This window comes from Miniopterus schreibersii (assembly GCF_964146895.1).
Source record: "Miniopterus schreibersii genome assembly, chromosome: X".
NCBI classification, from domain to species: Eukaryota; Metazoa; Chordata; class Mammalia; order Chiroptera; family Miniopteridae; genus Miniopterus; species Miniopterus schreibersii.
In genome coordinates, this window is record NC_138104.1 from 16,219,284 (window position 1) to 16,241,946 (window position 22,663).

Consider the following 22,663-nt stretch of genomic DNA (forward strand, 5'->3'; position numbering starts at 1 on the left):
AGGGAGTGAAATATTTCTGTCATTAATTGCAATTACCATAGAGATTTGTTCTGAGAGACTGTTTGTGGCCAGATGTGCGCTGAAGTCACTTAGCCAATCTTCCATCAAGCAATTGAAGTTTCTTTTGGATTTTGGTTCCTTCGCCCCACCTCAAACTTTCTCTTAGTGTTCTTGTACACAAACACATAGAACATTTAATACCTGAACTCAACCTTGATGAAGAAAGGAAGTTTACTCTGACAAAGTAGTCTTCTGAGAAACCAGAGCATGGAGACTGCAAAAGGAAAAATGCTCAGAATGAAACAACTTTTAGTTTCATCCTCTTGTGACTAAACCCCAAGAGATGAAAAAGGGTGAGGGTACGGGAGAAAAAGTCTTAAATTAATAAACTGCCACTTGTCAAGTTTTCCACCTACATAGCTGCCCAATAATCCTGTGGGAAAATCAGTGGTACAGTCTAGAAAGAGGAAATCATACACTTCTTTTTAAAATCTATTTATTGTTGTCAATAAGTTACCAAGACAATACTAATGTTTTCTACATGAAGATCCTATGAAAGGTTACTTTAGGATAATTATTTCAGAGAGGGGAGGGGTGAAAAAATCACAAGTCTAAGCAAGGACAAAACTATGAAGGCATTTTGAAGTAGTATTTCTCATTGACAATCAAGTAAAACCAAGTGCATTGCAACAAATGGTATACAAATCAAATACTGGTACAGCACAGTATGGGGGACTATTTAAATTAGTCCACTAGAAGTTTTGAACTGTTAGAATTCAATTCTAATGATTATATTTAATATCCAGTTCTGTATAATGAAGGTATTTGTTCATGTCCCAGCTGACAACCCAAACTATCCAAGTACTTTTCAACACTTCTTTGAAATTGTGGAAACAATGGATCCCATTGAGTGAGAAATACTGTATGACAAAAGATTCATAATTCCTTGTTTGTTTAATAGTTAACGTATTTAACAGGATAATGTATTATGTATAAAGTATAGCACCAGTAGTTGAATTCCTGTGAAATGTCAACTATTACAATTCACATTTGACATATGTTTCAAAATGTTTGGGATATCATTCATTGATTTTTAAAAAGATGGTACTTCCTGGTAAGCAGCAGCTCAGAGTAGAAAGAGCACTGGACCTGGAGTCAGATGCAATGCAGGTTGTTTTCCCTAAATGCTCTCTACTATCCTTTCCAGATTTAATGTTATTATCTTTTACTACTGAATCTTGAGAGGTTATTTGAGGTGATTTACAACTGGTTTTAAAGTTGTTGTCTTCAAGCATCTTGTCTATTTTTTTAAGATTAGTTTTAAAAATCAAGTTTGGTAAGGAAAGGGGTTGGGAGGAGACAGTTTCATTGTGTTTTTTTTTTTGTATTTTCCACAGATCTTTTGTCATATATCTTCTATTACTTGTTAATAGTGGTCAGCCCCCCTCTACTCTGTTGTTAAGAGTTGGCAGGAGTTAGAAGGTGTCTGGGAAGGAGATTCCAAGGAGCAGCAGCCTTTTCTGCCACAAAACCAAGAGAAAAACACTATCTGAGAGACTAGATTGGTGTGATGTGTTTACATAACTGGCTCAAATTCCCCAAATTAAATAGCTTAAAATTTCTTAAGAGAGTTCACTTAAGCAAATGTTGCTTTTGTTCTCAGATTTCCTTCTCCCCAACCCAACTAGTGTTTACATCTCCACATCAATGTCTGAGCAATAGAAATCACAAGCCCAAAATGTCCAAAATTGATCTCAACATCTTCCTCTCCAATCTTGCTTCTCTCTTGGATTCCCAGTCTTGATAAAAAATATCACCATCTCACTGGCTCTAGCCAAGCTCAAAACCTTGGGGTCATTCTTGACTTTTCTTTGTCCCTCATTGCCCATTCCCCAGTCTTGTTCCTCTCCAATCTACCCTTCACATTGTGGCTGCCAAAGTGCTCTTTCTAAAATGCAAATATGATCACAGAGATTCCCTGCTTAGAATGCTTTAATGACTCTTTTTCATCTACTGGATAAAATTCAAAGTCCTCTTTTGGTACCTGCATACCTCTCTAGCCCAATCCCCTGCCACTCCCTGCCATTTCCCTGAGCCCTTTATACTCCAATGACAAGAACTGCTCACAGTTAACCAAACACACCATGGTCTTTCGTGATTGTGACTTTGCATGTGAAATTTCTCCTGCTACTTTCTTAGCTCAAGTTAGTAACTTTTCCTCATGCTCCAATAACATTTCCACATACTAGTTTGATAACTCTTGTCACACTATATCATAGTTACTTCTTCACTTGTTTGTCTTCACTACCAGACTACTAGTTCCCTGTTTACGAAGAAGGTAAACATTATAGAGGAGGTTCAGACTCTGGATGTTTCTAGGTGGCATTTAAGCTTGCTTTGGACCCTGAGACACTATGCTATTCTCTACTGTTTGCTTCTTCTCCTTGTCCCATCCCTCCCTCTGATGCAGGTGCTAAGAAGCAGTGGAATGGTCACATGGCCAAAGATAAGACAAAGCAGCTTGGCTGATCCATAGCCTAGAGAAACATCTGCTTCATATCATTTTTTAAGCAAATGAAAAGCTGGCTAATGGGCCTTGAATTAGGGTGGCCTGGAAGGGGCTTTCTGTCTTATACTGAATCAGTTGGCTGACTCTGATTTCAATCCCTAGAGCTGTAGCTGAGGGACAACACACCCATCCCTCGTGGTCTCAAAGAACATCATACTACTGTCAAACAAACAGCCCAAAAAGAAATAGCTGATAGAGATTTCTTTCTTGTTCTCTCCTCTACCTGAAGCTGAGACAACCCTGCTTGCAGGAATGTTTGCCTTTGGATGATTTCACCATAGAGTGAGGAATCAAATACCAATCACATTCACGTAGTAGGTGTTCTCCCTAATTGCAGTGGGCCTCACTTCCCCCACAAAAATCTTAGGGGAAGTCTTCATCTCTCTCCAGAACAATATCCAGTTAGCACTGCTTTCAGTTGAAGGTACCTTAGCCTTTGAGTCAGTATTTAGTTGCCCATGAGAGGCAGCCAGTTTTTCAAGCATCCCTGGATATAGAATTCCCTAGGTATGGTGGCCCTATATATATTCTGGGTTGGTCTGATTGGTGATTCCCATGGAAGGGCCTTGCCAAGCAGGTGGGAAAAAAAAAAAGATTTATCAGCCTGGTTGGGAGGAATCTCACCTCTAAAAACAACAAAGTTTTAGAAAACACAATGAATTTATAGTCATCATAGAAATTATTCTTCATGGCTACTGTGAATTTTATCATATACTATGTTTGCCCTATAGTGAGACTTCTAGCAGCAAGAATGGTTTTAGTTTTAAGTGGGGGGAAAGGAAATTAATATAATCTGTCATCAGGAGAGACCACCTTTAAAAAATCAAGTAGCCCCTATAATGTCATTTTATACATATGTCAAAGGCAAGGAAAGAGGATCTGCTCTTAGATGTCCATCTGGCTGTGTCCTGATTGAAGAAAAAGAATTCAGGTGCTACCAGTGGTAACATGAAATAAAACAGAAACAGAACTGGTGGGTGTCACCCCCTGAAATTCTTAGGTTTCTATGTTCAGAGTAAAGATTACCCTACCCACAAAGCGATCATTGATGACATCATTTATGATGCCTTTGCCCTTCAGTTGGCACTGCACAGGCACCGCTTGGTTCTTCACCACATCTGTAAAATGCATTGCCACCAGCGGGGAGGTGTAGTTAACCTGTAAGTGGAAGAACAATGAATTCTAAGTTAGAGGAGGGGTAGCTGTGTGGGAGGGTAACAGGATGGAAGTGATCAGATATTCATTGCAGAATGGGATAACCTCTGAAAGAGAACTGAGTAAATCCCATGATTACAAGTCACAAATGGCTAAAGCAAATGACATGCTCTCTCTGCCCTTGGACAGTGGGGAAATTACATATTTCTCTCATAAGTCATTGTCAGATGTCTGATTGTCCTTTGGGGAAAACCAATTCTAACTCATTATGGTATGATTTCCTGGATATCAGACAATGAATCAAACCAGAACTAGCATCTGTCAAGTCTCTATGCTAGAGAAGAAGCTTTCACTGCCCCAAAGCCTCACATGGGAGAAACAGGGAAGTGAGATTATTTGGGCATAATTTAGTGCAATGGCAGTGATTTGTCTGCTCTTGGCTCTGTCACAGTGCTATGTGACATTGGGCAAGTCACTTCCTCTCTCTGAACCCTAGTTTCTCTATCTGTAAACTGAAGGAGTTAGACTATATCTGAGATTCCTTTAGATATGGAAAGGAGTTTTTGTGGTAGGAATTGGTAGAGTGGGCTCCTGATCTTGGCAAGCAGCTGTTCACCTCTTTGTTACTATCTTCTGCTCCCTAATCTCATAGATTCCAGCCAGCTTTTCCTTTGTCTCTAAGCCCTTTGTGACAGCAAAGACTGAAGGGGATACAGGCTTACGTGAGTCAGTTTGCCGTAGTAAGGGTAGTAGCGGAGGTCAAAAGAAGCAGACTCTGGGTAGTAATTGATGGATCGGATGTCATTTTCATCACCTCTCTGTAAGTAAAAGTAGGCATGAAGGGTGCTTGATCACTTGGTTGGAGCCTGAGCTAAAGGGACCTGTGCCCCAGATGAAATCACTGTGTGACCCACAACCACCTGTCCCAAGAAGACCATGAAAGCAGAATGGGGCAGAGCTCAACCCAGACCTATCCCCAGAGGAGCATTTCCAGGGAGAGACTGTGCCTTGGCTTTGCAGTTCAAAAAACACTGAATAGAAGGCCTGGACTGAGGCTGAATGTGCTCAGTATGTCTCTGTGCTGGCTCCTAGGAGACCCAGACAGAAGGGCTCCAAAGAGCTTGCAGTACCTGGTGCTACTCTGGCAAGAGGACCTACCATGCCAACCCCTGTCCAAAGAATCACACTGAGCCTGGCACCCAATGTTGGACTTTGGAGCTGAGGCAGGTGTAAGTTGGAACATGTTTAGTAAATCTCACCCACTGCAATTTACCCACTGTGGATTCAATTCTGTTGGAAGTCAGACCAAGTGGACAGAGATACAACCTATAGTTGGCTCACCTAAACTCATATCCCCTATCACATCCTCTGTCGTGCTTAATTAAAGTAGGTGGAGTTAGGAGGATAAGCAAGCAGGGCCCAGTACTGGAAGTAATTAAATAAACAAGTCTACCCTCATCATATCATGCCAGGTAGGGCATTGCCCATTCTACCTATGTATTAGTCTTGCCCTAAATAGCAGAGTCTGGGGGCTAATAAGGGACAAATTGTGTAATCACTAGTAGGAAATCACTCAATAGGGTCATGTGATGAGTTCTGTCAATATAGTATAATCGTCCTTAGTATAAACAGCTTTCTTTAGTTTATTCTAGTAATTAACTCATCCTGCCTGATTTCCACAAGAGGGTGTAGGTTTGACCAGAATTGATTATTACAGAACGCATAAAGACCCTTAATATTTCTTTTTTTAATAAAAGGACAGTTTTCAGCAGGGTTCGACGTAGGCTGAAAAATTAATGGCTTCCATTAGGAAACTCTAAACAGAACTCAATCCAATTAATATACTAGTTTCAAATCAAGTTGGTTTCTATGAATTATTTACATATTCTTCTAAAAGGCAATGAAATTCATTTTTTGTGAATGGTATGTGGAATCAATTCTACTAATTTATGGCCATGCCTCACCTGTGTGTATATTTATTTACACATACTCTCGTGCATGTGAACAGAATAAATATCTTTCTAACTTGTTCACCCGGCAAATGCAGCCTGACCTTTCAAAGCTCATCTTCAGCATCTCCATCCCCCACATGGAACCAACCTTTTCCTGGTCAAGGCCTCCACTTCACCTTTCATAGCACTTGTAATACTTGATTGTCCTGATTTCAGAGAGTCCTATTTATCTTGGCACTCCCAGCACCTAGCCAAGTACCTGATCTACAATAAGTGATCAGTAAATGTTGCCTTTTGCTGCTTTCTGATCTGCCACCATCAAGATTGTAGCTTTGAGCTGTATTTCTAGGCCTGAAAATGGCATTACCTGGCTTCACACAATTGCAAGACAATTTCCAGGGCTGGGGGTGCAGTTGATGTTGTCAAACAGGAGGAAGCTACTGCCAATTTAAGAAGCAAATCCCAGATCTAGGGCTTTTTCCTACAAAGGAGCTAATTGGGGCAGATGAGATAGGAGTTAATGGTCCCTCCAAGGACAGTTAATTAGCATATTAATGGAGTTCTGTTTATACTCCCTTGTAGTCATTTGTTATTGCAATACCAGTGCCACTGGTCATTGCTACAAAAAGTGAAATTCAGTTTTAAAAGCAGGGACTAATGACTCTAATGAAAGCTGTTTTTTTAGTTCAAAGAAATAAGTAATTAGAGCTAAAAGCAAAAGTGTAAACAGAATCCCAGTTAATGACTTGGCACATTATTGTTCCTCGCTGTGGCCTTAGCTGAGGTTCAGTCTTTGGCTTTCACAGGTATAAATGAGCACACACACACACACACTACCACAAACACACAGGAAATTAATGCTTTCTGGAAATAGGGAGGCCTGAAGTTATTAAGGCAGGTGTCTGTCGTTATGAAAAGATTAACCCTTTCTCTAACCCTTAACCAACCATCCAAGGTAAAGCCTTGGAAGGGATGAACCACCCTTTTGCATGAAATAGATGTGCTAGCAGTGCTTACTCAAAAATACACTTTACCTGAACTTTGCAGGAAACCTTCACAGGATCTCCAAGCTCAGGACGAAAGCCTACAATCTATCAAAAGAAAACCAGTGTTGTTGTTTTTTAAAAAAACAAAACAAAACAGATTTGACAGTAACAATGAGGCTTTTATAGATTCACCTTGAGTCATCCCTTCCTTAGGCATAAGCTTAATTTATTCTGCCCTCTCAGAAATGTTACAAAAAGAAAAAAATGCAAAATATCTTCAGAGCTGTACAGCTCAGCTTATGCCTTGTATTGTGCCTGATATTCGTACAGTGGTAATTGCAGTAAGTTAACCTTGAAGGTGTAAAGAATTTTCTGATTTCAAAAGGGGTGTGCCTGGTAAGATTCTGCCACACCTAAGCCATGGCAGGAGAGAGGGAAAATGGATTTCTTGTGATATGAGAATTGTCCCTCACCCTACCCCATGTCAATCCTTTGTTCCAAACAGCTCAGGGTCTCAATCCTGGCAGAGGGCATCAAAGGGGGAGGTTTGGGGAGGGGAGAGAAGAATGAAAATCAGAAGTATTCAAGGAGAAAAAAAGAATTATTTCTTAATAATTTGTCTGGTTGTTTGTACTACTGATGCTGTCAGTAAAAATGGCCAAACTGGCAGTGTGTGAAGACAGAACTCAAGAGAAATGGTGTCCAGAGCCCTCCTACTCAGCTCATCCACTTATTATCGCTAGACTGTCAAGGGCCAATATACCCTGTTCATCTTTAGAAGAATGCAGGGCTGTCCAGTAGAGTAGCCAAAAGTAGGGTCTTCCAGGCCAGAGCAATTCTTCAGGAAAGAGCGCTTAAATTGGCAGGCCTTCTTGTCCTCATCTTCATTTCCATCTTGGATGAAGTACTGTCCCGGGGGACAATCTACATTCATTTCCTCTTGAAGACTGTCATTATAACCTAAAGTGTGTGTGGGTGGTAAAGGGTCATGTTAGATGGGTGCTATAGGGGAAGGCCATGTTTACAATAGTATTCCTCCCTAGTTCCCTTTCTCCAGCTTGCTTGTGCTTTTCAGAAAGCCCACTCAGTCTGTCTTAGGCCCTGTGACATGGTATCAGGTGCCCAAGGCCCTTCATCAGCAACATGTCTCCAGGAAGCTTTCCGGGCTAGCCCCCTCAGCCCACTTTGATTGTCTGCCCCCTTGCTTCTCACCACCTCGTCTACTTCTGGGAGAGGAGCAGGCACTTAATAGGCAGATTTTGGAAGCGGTAGTGGAATGAGAAGTGTGTGTTGTGGGGCAGGTGAAGGAGGAGGAGAAGAAAGAGGAGGTAGAGAAGGAGAAGGAAATAAACCAGTTTCTCATTCTTTACAAAGGGAAGTTAGCACTGCAATTAGAAACTTAGGTTAAAAGACAGAAAACAATGATAACCACAGCTTCTCCACTGAGAGGGTGAGGGGGTGAGATTTTTATCTACTGAGACCCAAAGCACTGAGATTTAAATGTCCCTTTAAATTGAATGGAATGTAACATATGTCCAAGGTACACTTATCAGGGAGAGAGCTGAAAGGGGTCATCTGTGAGCTGGTTCTTTGGGCTACTAGATGCCATAGATCTAGGCTTTGGAAGTTACTGCATTGTTTCTAATTTGGTTCTAAATGATAGTATCAGATAGTCCTGTTAGATCCAGCTCCCATGCATTCATGTTCCAAGTAGCTCAGTTTTTCAGAGGAGATTGTGTACCTATGATCTACCAGAGGTAAAACTCCAAATGTACCACTGGATCCTCATCTAGGCAGGTTATGACCTGGGTTTGATATTATTAGGAAGCAGCTGATAATTTTAAATCTATTCCAGTGATGGCTAAGTCTTTGTTATTCCTCAGATAAAGCTACATTCAATTCAAGGTTTTGTTTTAGTCATATTTTAGAGCAAGAACTATGTTCAAATAATAACTTTCTAAATAGAAGTTCTAACCATGTACTTATTGTTTCTCTTGAGGTAGTTCCATCAAAAATAATGTGACATGGGCATGACCCTTATTGCAAAGTCCCAGTCCTCATGGGAATGAAATTGATATTCTGGGATATCTATTTCAGAAATGTGTTCCTTTTCAACAGGGCATATTATCTGTGCTTAGGAATGAAAAACCCAGTGCTTTTCCTAATGTTCGTCCCCCTGCTCGGTATTCAGGTCAGAAGTGGTATTTCTCCATCTACTAGCTTCTCAGAGGAATTTCCCGGCAGAGATTCCAGCAGTACATTTGCAATAGTTCGCAAGCTTTTTGAAAGTAAAGAAGATATTGTGCTGGCCATGATGTCCAAGACATTTTGGGGGCCAAAAATGGAACTACATGGACTCAGAAAGAACCCAGTCCCCCTCATTTTACAGGTGAGGCATCTGAAACTTAGACTTACCCCAAATAACACCAGCATTACGGATACAAAGCTGAGTTTCTAATTCCTGGTCATATGCCAGCAGCAAAGAATTATGAAAAGCAGCACTTCTCAAGCTTTAAAGTTCATACAGATCACCTGTGGATCTTGTTAAAATGCAGATCCTGATTCAACAGGTCTGAGGTGGGGCCTGAGTTTCTGACTTTCTAACAAATTCCCAGGTGATGCTGATGCAGCTGCTCTCTGGATCACCCTTTGAGTAGCAAGGGTTTCAAGAACATGAATGTGGGTTTAAACACTGCTAGGAGACTTTGATCATGTTACTTCCCCTTTCTGAGCCTCAGTTTCCCCATTTGTAAAATGGGACAATAGACTCTGCTATGCAGAGTTAAAATTAAATGACAAAATTCATTCATTTAATTAACACTTCCCATCATGTAAGAAATTATTTTCCTCTTAATTCAGTGCACATTCTACTGGCCACTCCCACCTCATCCCCCACACTTCAGTCAGGTCAGGCCATCCATATTAGTCTAACTGGCTTTTTCCCCACAAATAATAGGTTAGTAATGTAAACTCACTGGAGCTCCTCTTTGGTAGCTAGATAAATACACAGGCTGTGTGCTCTGTGTTTAACTCTAACCAAGCTGCTACCTCAGTTTTCACCCTATGGAAGGGCTTTTCAAAAACCCATTCATTAGTTACTAAAAATGTATATCATGACACTATAGAGATAAGCATCTTGAAAACACTTCTAATCAAAATGTAGGAGTGACTGCCACCCAGAGATTCTTCCTCTAACTCCCTTCTGGAATACTGTTAAATAAAGACCCTTGCTCTCTTACTTCAAGATTGCCCACCTCCAATAAATGAATTATCTTACCTTGAGAAAGTATAGGAGACAGGAATCTTCTAGTTCTGGAGAACACTCTTCTTTTCTCACCACTACCTCTCCCCCAGAATTATTTTTTACTAATTGATCATTATTGAGCCATCTGGATGTGCCCAGGACATAACTAGATGCTGTAGAGTGTTCAAGAAGAGAAGACAAGCTCTCTGCCTCCAATGGACTTATCATATTGCTGGAAAGTTGACATATGTTTTCAAGGCAACATACAATCATAAATTAGAGCAGTTTTGATCATATTTACAGGTTCTGAGGGAGATGCAATGTAAGGAAAGACCAGGATGGGCTGGGGTTAGTAAGAGTGAGTCAGGTGAATTGTGAATTCCTACCCATCACCTTTCCAAAGAGATTTGCACCATTCAGAGGAACTTACTTACCCTGGAGAAAGCCATTTAGGCTAATCACATAATGCTGCCAAGTGTCAGGTTCAGAAACGTTGAAGTTGAAGTTAAGGCTATGGGCGAAGGGTCTGATCATAACTCCTGGCAATGAAAACAGATCTTGGATATATTAACCCATTCTTGGGATAATTTTTTGGTATTGATTCCCATGAAACCTCTCCCCACCCCAGGCAATCAAAATGAAAAGGACCATAATTTGCCAACTACCTTTTTACTTTTACTCTTAATAATTGAATCCCTAAGTCATTACCGGGAAGAGCCAAAGTTAATTGAGGCCAAACATGCTGTGCAAGCAGATTCTGTCCAGCAAGTTCTGATAGCACAGGGCATTTGGACACTCACCAGGAGGCTTCACCCTCTCAGAGAAGGTTGGCATGTAAGGGCCAATGGTCAGAAATAGCGTGTACATGCAGAGAGTGATCACAGCAGCCAGAGAAGCGTAGAAAAAGAAGTAAATGACTAAGATCAGGCCTGCAGAACAATCAAAGATGAAAGTGGTCAGTGCTTGCCAGCAAGCTCTGCCTCCTCACTTGAACTTATGAACCAGAATTAACTCAAACATGAGATGGCTTTTTTTTTTTCTTCAATTCCCTAGATTCAGTATATCCACCCTTGCTCATTCAGATTTCACCAATTTGGAACTGGTGAGACTTGTGTCTGAGGTCTGATTGCAGTTTACCTTTACAGCATCTCTGATGGAAGGGCTTGCTGAGCAAATGACGACCATGAACAACATTACAGAGGAGTGGAGTTTAAAGTACTGCAGCGGGTAAATTGCTTGGGAGTCCTCTGGGCAACAGTTGATGTCCTAAGTATACAAATCATTCTTCACTATTCATTAAAGCAGGTGCCCTGAAGAGTCCTAGCAGCTTGGTTCCAGTGATTATAGATATTTGCAAGGGATGGAAACAGCATTTCTTTTCACATAGCCTATAATTCAAACTTTTGATTAATTTCCATGGGACTCTAATCAAGGTAAAGTGAGGTTTCACCCTACTTATTTCACATCTTATTCATCTTTAGCAAAAGTTTAAGTGGCTCTGCTTTTCAAAAAGAACACTAACACAGGACAGAAGAGGGAAGAGTAGGAAACTGTACTTAATTACTGATACTTGCTACCTGTGAGCCCTACCTGTGAGCATGAGAAAATTACAGAACCTCTCTGCACCCAAGATTCCTCATAGGCAAAATGGGAATAAGTTTAGCACTTACCTCTTATCATTCTCTACATCTGTAACAGTACAGTAGCCCCCACTTTTTCCACGGTTTTGTTTTCCATGGTTTCAGTTACCATGGCCAAAAACGTGCTCCAAAAATATCAAATGGAAAATTCCCAAAATAAGCAATTCATATGTTTTAAATTCTGTGCCATTCTGAGTAACATGATGAAATCTTATGCCTTCCCACTCCATTCCGTCCAGGACATGAATCATCCCTTTGTTCAGCATAGCCACACTACATATGCTCCCCACTCATTAGTCACTTAGTACCTATGTTGGTTATCAGATCGTCTGTCACAGTATCACAAGTATGCTTGTGTTGAAGTAACCCTTATTTTATTGAATAATTCCACATTCACATAATTTTTATTGTAGGATATTGTTATAATTTTTTATTTATTTTATGATTAGTTATTGTTGTCAGTCTATTACTGTGCTTAATTCATAGACTAAACTTTATCATAGGTATGTACGTACAGGGGAAAAAACATAGTATATATAGGGTTCAAGCATCCCCTGGGGGTCTTGGAATATATCCCCTGCAGATAAGGAGGAACAACTGCATCTGGAATTCAGTGTTTCCTTATATCCTATCCTGACCTTACCACTTCCCAACTGTTTAATCTTAGACATGGTGTTCACCTCTCTGAACCTCAATGTCCTAATCTGTAAAATGAGGACAATAATAGTACTTGAATAATGCATATAAATAGCATAGCACAGCCTGGCAGATACCAAGTATCCTACAAATGGCAGTATTCATCATTGTTATTATTAATTTTATTATTGTTATAGGACCAGAAGCATAATTGTGTGAATTCCTCCTCTGGGGGCTATATTATAATTCACTTTGCCCAGGATTAGGCAGTACAGAGTGAGGTAAATAAGAGTGAAATTGTTGTTGAGAAGCTCTTTTCAAGTCCTCCTTGGATTCTTTCAGCCAACAATATCTGGCTCTGCTCACAACAGTTACATGATGTTGGAGCTACACATTCAAACTGAATCATGAACCAGAAACTGGAACAAACCACATAACTTTGCTGTACCCAAAACCAATTCCAAATATTAATTTTTAAATTGTACCATAAAACAAATAAAATAAACCAAGAAGTGATTGGAGAAGGAGAAAATAATCCTTAGTAATCCAACTAGAAGTGGAACATTTATGTTTTATAAAATAAACTAAAGCAGAACTGGAATATGAACACATTGATTCAGCTGGAGTCCCTGGAGAAGAGATTGCAGCACCTCTGTGCCTGTAATACTTGGCTACTGCCCAGTAGCTGTCCTAAAGGGATGTGCCCTGTGCCATCTCTTCCATTCCTTTACCCTCATCCCCATTGTAGCAATGGACCAACAGCTAAAGCTATGCTGGGGGGCTGGAAGACTTAGTTTCATGGATGAAAGGAAAGCAATAGAATACAGGTAAACTCCCTTGGAAACATCTTCCTTCTTGCCTAGGATGTGTGGCCAGGAAGCTGTAGATGGGAGAATGGCACTGGCAATGAATCCTCTCAGCCTTACCCAAGAGTCTGTGCCCTAGAGTCTTAGCCACAGACAAAACCAAGCATCATACCCATCTGAATTCATTCACCCCACCCACCCTTTCTGCTTGGGATGTCCAAGTTTTCATTGGCCACTCCTGTAGGTAATACAAGGTTCTCTCCTGAATGCCCCACCCAAGCATGGGTAGACCTGGATATCTTGGATAGACTAGGTACCCATGATCACAACTCTTCACTCCTCCCACCAAAACACCCCCATCAGTTCCTGAGGCCCTATCCATCAAGGCCTTGCTCATTGCTACAGTTCATGAAGACAGTGTAGTGTTCTGGCAAGAGAATGAACTTCAGTGTTCATCCAATCTGAGTTTGACTCCCAGTACTGCCACTTATTAACTATGTGACTTTAGACAAGTTACTTACCCTCTCTAAGCCTCAGTTTCTGCATCTGTAAAATGGGGATAATAATATTACTACCTCATATGGTTCTTGTCAGTATCCAATAAAATAACATATAGTTCCTAACAATAGAGGTTGCCCAGCTACCAAAAGAAAAGCTCATAATATAATAATAAGCAGGTGAATATGTTGGTCATGTTGCTGTGCAAGCTCAAGTGGGCAGCTAGTTCTCAAGCAAGAGGGCAGCAAGGTATATGCTTGGTGGCCAAGACATTAGGACCACTATTTTCCCTTTGCCCAGAGGTAGCTGAATAGAAGCAGCCAGAATTCCTGGACTGTCCTTAGACCTGCTACCCAGATACCTGGAAAGGGTCTACTGTGCAGTGTCCCCACTGCCATATCTTCCCTGGGCACTTGAACCTTCTTCCCTCATCCCCACTTACTGGCCTATCGCTTATTCTCTCTGGGAGGGATTTGAATAAGCTCATCTGCTGAAGTTGCAATTGCTGGCTATTTGGGAGTTAATACAGGGCACCCTCTCCCAGAATCTCACTTGCATTTCACAAGGCCTGTTTTTCCAGTCCTCTTTAGGCAGAGGAGAAACAGCTGTGCCCCCTTTGGAGCCCCAGTGAGTGTCCAGCATTTGTCTGCAGCTTCCAGAATGTCAGAATGTTCCCTGAATGGTACATTTGTTCCACTTGAGAGTTCGAGGGATGGGCAGGGGTGGGGCTGAGAACTGAGGAAGGGTGAAGGGAGGTGGACATTGTTCAGAGTCCCACACTTGCTATTCCTAATTCCAGGAAGCAGGGCTGGCTGTTTCACCCTGACTGAGATAAATTAGAAACATAAAGGATGAGGGAGAGTTCTCAGCCAAAGGGGCCTCTATAAGGCATGACCATCAACTTCAGCAACCTAGACCCTTGGCACTAGGGAACTCTTATCTCACCCATTTTTTCTCACCCATTTTATCTCCTCTATTTTTTTTTTTCTTCTTCTCCAAACCAGCAGCTGCTCTTTTTCTGGGCTGTGCAGGGAGTGTGACAAGTGTGAATTTGACCACAGGCAAAATCTCCTGAGGAGAAGGCTCAGCACTAATAGTTCAAGAGGTGAGTAGGACCCTGGGAGAGGAGTGCTGGGGAAGTTGTGAAGTGAAAATGGTGGCAGCATGTGGTACAAAGAGGAAATCCTAAGGAATGTGATTCTGCTATTGACCAAGTGATGCAGGGGCTCAGCTTTAATCTCTACAAATGATCCTTTAAACCTAATTTGTCTGTGTACATGATGGAAATGTAAAGCACCAAAAAGCTGGGGCCAGGGGCAGGCCTCCTGACTCTCCTTCTCTGACATTTCTAGGTGAAATGATGAGGCTTTATAAATCTTTGTTCAGGTTAGCAGGGATTTGGGTCTCATATCCTACAAGTAGTTTGCAGAGTATTTTCAACTTTACAATTATAACATCTTGTTAGAGCCTCAGGCTGATCCTGTGAGTGTGGTGAGGCAGGGATTGTTTCCTTCATTTGGTGGGTGAAGAAACTGAGGCTCAGTGAGGGTAAATGATAAGCCCAAGGTCACACAGATAGAAGGTGACAGGGCTGGGACTTCAAAAAATTTCTGTGCTTTTCCAACTCATTCTTAAAGTCTCTCTGCATTGCAAATGATTTTGAGTCCAGTGGATTTCAGCCATACAATCAAGTTTGTTCACTCACTTGGAGTTTGTTCTGATGGGATCTGCCCATAGTCCAGGCATTTCCCTAAGCATTGATCCTTTTACATGATATCTAAGAGAAGTTTGCAGACAAGCCCATCCAACGTATGGTAAAGGAGTCCTGGACACCAAGCCAAAAGGAAAGGACACCCTACTGGGGCATTGGGACAACCGGGACTTACTCCAACTCTGACCTGTTCGGGCCAGAGACATCCTTTTCTCCGGATCCCACAGGTATTCATTCATGATCTGCAATTTCCGCCACCAGGTGTTGCCTGTTGGCTGACCCTGACCCTCTTCCTCATCCTTTTCCTCCTCTTCTTTCCCCTCCTCTTCCTCCTCCTCCTCCTCCTCCTCCTCCTCCTCCACCTCCAAATTGGGTACCACCATCACCCGAGCCTCTTCTTCTGCTTCTTCCTCTTCATCTGCTAAGTAGTTCTGATTCACTTCATCTTGGTCATCCTGGAACAGTGACAGAACACAATCCCCTTTTTGAAAAAAATTTCCAGTGGCACGTCCCACCAGCCAAATATAAATGGAAAACGACTTAATATTTGGAGATGCTTCAAATTTCCACTTCCCCATAAACATATCCATTGTTACAAGAGATATTTTCTTTCTCTCTGTACTTTTGGAAGAAATATCCTTTCTATGACCCATTTTGATTCAATATCCTTTCCACAGAGGTATAAGTTTTATTCTCAGCTTTAGGCATTTTGGCTCTTCCTCTAGGACTGCTTGTGTCATACTACTCTATCCTGGGACCTTGGCCCCCTGCTTCACTTTGGCTTGTCAGGACAGAGCTAAGCGCAACACTGGAAGATAGAGTAGTTTTAGACATTTGTGTCTATGATGGTAAATTCTCAGTCCAAATCAGCTTCATTCTAACACCCTGTACACTTTCAGCTGCTCCACTTCACCATCCCAAGTTGTAGCTAAAAATAGCCTTGGGTAGACATCAGGTGGAGAGGCCAACTGCTGTACCCCTTCTCAAAATGTAGACTGCCTTCCCAACTTCCAACAGAAACAAGTGATGGGGGTTGGGGGCTATTTGCTGCTTCTCTGACTGTTGCCTGGTCTGGAACCTCTTTCGGCCTTAAGCTGGTTGAACAGACCACCTGAGGGTTTGGGACCCCAACTGATACTTCCTTAGTCTCCACCCCTCCCAAACCCCATCCCCTAGACAAAAATCTGGGCATGTAGTAATCGCTCAGCACATATTTGTTGATTGACTGATTGCAGCCATTACTTGAGATCTGAAACTGTAATACTCTCTGAGTGGTTCTAAGAAAGAAAGAAAAAAAACCCAGAATTCACCAAATGGTATTTCAAGTGCCTCACAGCCACAGGCTAGAGAGTTGGACCTTTGCTTTTTGTGGGTCTGCCAAAACTCACTGCAGCAGTAGAAAATGAGGTCGCCCTCCCTCTCTCTGCTGTCCAAATCTGAAGAGTGGCGGAGCCTGTGCACCTGTTGGGGTTGGATATGTCGAATGATAGAGACCAGGGGCTCTAGGCTACCCCTTCCCTGCTTGATTACTCAAAGGCCATTTAGAGGACACTCAACTAAAAATTCTGCCATTAGTGGGGAGGGGGCCTCAGAAAATTGGGCTGTTCAGAATCAGTAAAAGTGATATAGAATGATAAGGCTCTATGCTCAGAATTCAGCCTGCCCAGCTCTATCTAGCTCTTGATTATAATCACTCTTGAATTACTGTTTAATTTGTTCAAATGTACAGTTTTATATCACACACCGTATCAGAACTGACAGTGATCTTGGAGATTCACTTGTCCATCTGAGGCTCAGAGACGGAACAGGATCTAAACAAAGCCACACAGCAAGTTTAGTCCCAGAACTTTTGTCTCTCGATACCCTGGACAATAATGTTTCTCCTGTCACGTTGAGCACAAGTGCCTAAAGGTGACTTAGCAGATTTATGGGAAACAATAATGTTAGATTCTATGCTCCCAAAATATAGTAGATGCTTATAATTGAGGATTACTGACTCTGACATGGACTCAGAGTGTAAGGCTTGGGAAAATAAACTCCATTATTCAATGCTGAATGGATTACTAAATGTTCTAAATCTCACTTGAGTGTGAACATATGTACACATTTGACCTCCCAAAGTACATTCTGAGCACCCAGGGGGCAGGATCCATATTTTCTAACTCCTTGATGGCCCACCCCAGTATGCAGCCCACAGCTAGGTAACCAGTGAGTACTGAATAAATGCTGATGATAACTGCCTGGCTCTGGGGAAATGCTCTACAGAGCTTGCCGCTCTAACCTCAGCAGTCATGTGGACTGCAGTGGATACAGTCATCATGGCCCCCAGAGAATCTGCTGCAACTGAAAATCTCAGAGAATTTGAAGTGTAACATTTCATTATGAAGGAATTTATATTCCATTTATATTTTCTGAACAGCTCCCTTTTCTCTCCTTTTTGCCTGTATGCCTGCCCTCCACCTCTGTTCCACAGAGGAGGCAGCTGGCCTTGGCCTCAGCCTGATCTTATTTGTAGATATGAGCTCTCATGATAATCCTATTAAAGATGGCTTGTCATTAAAGCTTTACCCTCGAGGGAAGAATTAACCTTCTCAGAGCTGTTTTCCCCAAGGCTTTCACGATGCCTCAGTATCAAGAACCTCAAATATCTTTTTCCTCTCCCCCTGCTTCCAGGTATAGGAAAGCCTCACAATGTGCAAGAGAGGCGCTTTTGTGCAACTAACTACTTAATGGAATCAAGTAGGGAATCCTTTGGTAATGAGAGGGTCTGTTTTTGTCAGTTTCCTAAAGTGGCACTGGCCTCATGTGATAGTGTGAGTGTGCTGGGATATAATAGTGGGTAGTGTGGAGGGGCCATCATGTTGCCCTAAAAGGGAAGAGTCTGAAGGACAGAGGGTGGCTCCATTTTGAGCACTCTAAATATATAAACAAATATATAAACAAGCAGTATGACCCAAAGGATAAATTTGTGCCCTGCATTGAGTAATACCCTGTAAGCATTTGAATGATAGCCTATGGACACAGACAATAGTGCAGTGAAGACCTGGGGTGGGGCGGAAGCTGGGTGGAGGTAAGCAAAGGGTGGGAGGGAAATGGGGGACATCTGTAATACTGCCAACAATAAAAATAAATTTTAAAAAATTAGTTAATTTTAAAAGAGAAATTAGCACACGATTATTCACTGCATCAAGTAATTTCTTTTTAAATTTGGTCAAGTGTTCTCTATAAAGAGCAAGATCCCCTGATGCATTGAAAACCCAAACCAGAATGAAACAGAAACGGACTCATAGATACAGAGAACAGACTGACACTTGACAGCTGGGAGGGGTATTGGGGGATGGGTGAAAAAAGTGAAGGGATTGGGATTAAGAAGTACAAATTGGTAGTTACAGAAGAGTCACAGAGATGTAAATAATAACATAAGGAATACAGTCAATAATATCATAATAACTATGTACGTGGCCAGGTGGATACTGGAAATATCGGGGGACCACTCTAAAGTACATAATTTTCTAACCACTATGTTGTGCATCTGAAACTAATACAGAATTAATCCTGAATATAAACTGTAATTGAAAAATAAAAAATAAAAAAACAAGAAGAAAATCCAAACCAGTTAACAAATCATTGAAATTATATACAACACTTTAGTAACATTACATAGAAAAGAAGTCAAGTAAGGAACAGCTATATATGCCCTACAGATTGTGACTGCTCTAAGAGCTGGAAGGAACTTTGGGATGTCAAACAAAAGTTTCTACGAATTGTGGCTGGAAAGTTAAGGGAAGCCCTTTGTAGGTGGATATGGGGTTAGAATAATTCATGTTTTCCTCTGGCTGACTGTTGACAGTCTTCACTTAATTCCCTGATTATATAAATGGCTATTCCCAAAGAAAAATAGATTAAGCTTTGTTTCCTCCTGGGGCTCAGATCAAAATCCTCTTTGGGGGAGATTTCAGAATATACCTCCCTTCAAAAAAGTACTGTGTGGCATATATTAATGGATTATAGCGAAGTAAATGCAAAGAAACTTTGGGTTCAAAAAAATTTGTAATGCACCCTGGAGATAAATGGTGACATCAAAGGTGTGTGTGTGTGTGTGTGTGTGTGTGTGTGTGTGTGTGTGTGTGTGGTGTGTGTGTGTGTGTTGGTCAGGGTGGGGCGGCAGGCAGTATGGCAATGGGTGGTGAAGGGTCAGAGGGTTGGGGAGTTGCACACTGCAAGTATAATGGAAAGAGTACAAGATTAGAAGTGAGAAAACTTGCATTCTCACTTTTGCTCTTCCACTAATTTGCAAGTCACTCCTGTGCTCTGAGCCCCAGCAGCCTCTTTTCCTTAATGAGGGGTTCTGGAGAGATGATGTCTATGATTACTCCCAGTGTCTATCTAGGATTCTATGATTTTAGCTATAGTCTGGAATTTCTGCTTTAGAAAAAGAGCAGCTGGGTTCCTAAGAAGCTACCACCCAAAGGGATTGAGATAGCTGGGTAGGCAATGCCTTTCATTTCCTCTTCTCCTTCCCTTCCCTCTTGGTTAAATTTCCTGTTATCAGAATGAAACCTTTACTCCAAGACTCCAAAAGGTCTGTTCTAATTCTTGACTCCCAAGAAAAATTTCCTCTCATTCTCTGGCATCTTCCCCTTCCCTTATCTTTCTCTAGTAGGAACAGAGGCTCCCCCTTTCAACCCAGAAATTTAGGGTGAAATGGAGTGCTGGGAGTCACTGCTCACTCTTGAAATTATGCGCTTCCTTAAACCTCACTGTTCCTGCCCATCCCAAGGAGAAGCAGTCACAAACCAAGACCTACACAACCCCCAACCCACTCCACTAAAAAGAAGCAACAAAGTATTCTTTTCCCTGGGACTCACAAGTCTGTAGCGATAACTGTGAGGAAAGGCCGGAGCCCTTCTGGACCGGAGCTGCCTTCTCATGGCTCTTCAGTGGGCAAAGACGAGGAAGAGGCAGGCAAGTGGGTGAGAGTTCTGGAGCTTCTGCTGGTACAGGAGACACTGGTTGCTGGGGCCACTTGGTGCCTAGTAAAAGTGAACCCTCCTGGCATGAGGCCTTCCCCAAAATAATCTAACATGCCCCTCTCTCATTGGTTGGCCCCTTCCCCGAATCAAAGGAAAGCCCTATGGAAAAGCAAGCTCATCATTACAGGGAGGGGGAGATATTCTGGGTCACAAGGATGAGCAACTCACCCCCCCAATTCATGTCTCTTTCCACCCCCTGCCCTTCTCTAGTGCTTGAGATACTATGGGCCCAATGGAAATCTTAAGTCATGTTCTTCTCAATTGAGAGTTGGATATCAGTGTGTGCAGGAGGTGGGGCGTGAGTGGGAGTTGGGAGTGAGGGGAGATGGCCAAGAATAACTTTCTTTTTTCATAAGGCTGATCTCATGCAAAAGGATCTAGGGTGTCAGGAAAGATTCCCTTTGCTCTCCTTACCCCCCCACACACACACACACACCAAGCCACCTACAATATTTCTTATTTGTGTCAACCCAGGAACTCCTGAAAATGTGGATTACAAATCCTGATTTTAGAAGCCAGTCTTTTGTTTTACCCCTCCTCACTCCCTCCCTCCCAAAAAAGCGTCTTGGACATAAAGAAGCCTTTTTCTAGCCCACGTGTCAGAATGGCCCCATCAGTTGCTGCCCCTCACACACACATCTCTTGGAATCCTGGCCAAATTTCTGTAGTGGTTGAGATCTATATTTATCCCTTAGCATCAGGGCAGGGAACAAGCCAGAACTTTGCAGTGTCAGTTTCCCAGACATATATAACTCCTGAAGCCAATGTGGGATCCAACAAAAGAAAAATTAATAGAAATAGCCAAGAACATTGTATAGTATTTTTGCCTGTTTGATCCACCCCACTGGAGCCTGGGTGGCTAAAAGGCCTGGGTAGAGTTTGTAATCTTTCTTTCACAAATTACCCACCCCATCCCCCATTATACCCAGATGACTGAGAATATTGCAGATACTGAGATTCTGGGCAGATTCATAATCAAGAAAAATAGCAAAAATAGCACAATAGCTTCAATAGATTTCTCTATTCATAATTCCAACTCCAGGCTATTCTGATGCAGATAGCTTTGATAGAAGTTAATTTAAAATAAAATCTCCATTTACTAGATTGTTACTAATTGGGACTCTTCCTTAGCAGAATCTCCTCCCATACCTTTATTTGGAGAGAAAGAGACCACTGACAAATAAAGAAAATTATTCCCCTTTTTGAATTTTTTTAATCCTCACCTGAAGATATTTTGCCATTGTTTTTTAGAGAGAGTAGGAGAGAGAGAGAGAGAGGACGAGAGAGAGAAACATCAATGTGAGAGAGACACATCTATTGGTTGCCTCCCACACGCATGGGGCCAGGGATCAAGCCTGCGACAGAGGTACACACCCTTGGCCGGAATGGAACCCAGACCCTTCAGTCCTCAAGCAGACATTCTAACCACTGAGCCAAACCAGCTAGGGCCTTTTATTGGATTTTAATAAAAGCAAAATGTATTTCAAGGGATAACCTGGTGTTGGTAGATATCAAGCTCTACCTCTTACACTTTCTCCACCTGAGCCTTTTGTGTGATCCTGAAGCCCTTGGAAGCCTCGAAAAACAAACAGACAAAGGGCAGATCAACTGGCCTTGTCTTACTAAGGCAAAAAAGAGAGTACAGTCATGTTGGTAAGATTTCAAAAATCAAGAGTGGCAGGCAGCACAATTTACAATAGTGAAGACATAGAAACAACCTAAGTGTCTGTCAGCAGATGAATGGATAAAAAAGATGTGGCATATATATAATGGAATATTATTCAGCCATGAAAAATAAGGAAATCTTGCCATTGAAGACAACATGAATCGACCTTTAGGGCATTATGTTAAGTGAAATAAGTCACACAGAGAAAGACAAATACTGTATGATCTCATTTATATATAGAATCTAAAAAGCTGAACTCATTAAAACTGAGAGTAAAATAGTGGTTACCACGGGCTGGAAGTAGGAGAACTGGGGATATATTGGTCAAAAGATACAAAGTTTTAGCCCTGGCCAGTGCCTCAGCTGATTGAAGCATCATTCTGTACACCAAAAGGTCATGAGTTCGATTCCCGGTCAGGACACATACCCAGGTTGAAGGTTCGATCCCTGGTCGAGGTGCCTATGGGAGGCAATCAATTGATGTTTCTCTCTTTCTTTCTTTCCTCTCCTTTCCCCTCTCTCTAAAATCCATGAAAACATATTCTTGAGTGAGGATTAAAAATAATAATAAAAACAAAAATAAGTGTATCAAGTCACTTACACAATGTTATATGTCCATTATATCTCAATAAAGCTGGAAAAACCCCAAGGGTGGGAGGACAAAAGGGGACTTGGAATAATGTGGCCTCAGGTAACAAAATATTCCATTCTCCAGAATCTCTTGGTCCCTAGCAGCCTAAGTAATTTGAGGCTTGTAATATACTTAA

The 22,663-nt window shown here is 41.7% G+C and overlaps 1 protein-coding gene across 4 annotated transcripts; it reads right to left on the reverse strand.

Annotated features, from left to right (window-relative positions):
- Positions 1-479: 479 nt before the first annotated feature.
- On the reverse strand, positions 480-20,241 carry ATP1B4 (ATPase Na+/K+ transporting family member beta 4). Of its 4 annotated transcripts, XM_081126403.1 has the most exons (9): positions 20,066-20,213; positions 15,584-15,652; positions 13,510-13,534; positions 10,707-10,835; positions 10,341-10,445; positions 7,426-7,622; positions 6,711-6,767; positions 4,447-4,542; positions 480-3,727 (listed from the first exon to the last, which is right to left on the reverse strand). In XM_081126403.1, the coding sequence occupies exons 1-9, from the start codon at positions 20,126-20,128 to the stop codon at positions 3,566-3,568; spliced, it is 903 nt and encodes a 300-aa protein (XP_080982529.1). In that variant the 5' UTR covers positions 20,129-20,213; the 3' UTR covers positions 480-3,565. The 4 variants fall into 4 exon arrangements, with proteins under 4 accessions (XP_080982529.1, XP_080982526.1, XP_080982527.1 ...); XM_081126400.1 differs by lacking the exon at positions 13,510-13,534 and having other exon boundaries at positions 15,373-15,652; positions 20,066-20,241; XM_081126401.1 differs by lacking the exon at positions 13,510-13,534 and having other exon boundaries at positions 15,385-15,652.
- Between the last annotated feature and the right edge of the window lie 2,422 nt (positions 20,242-22,663).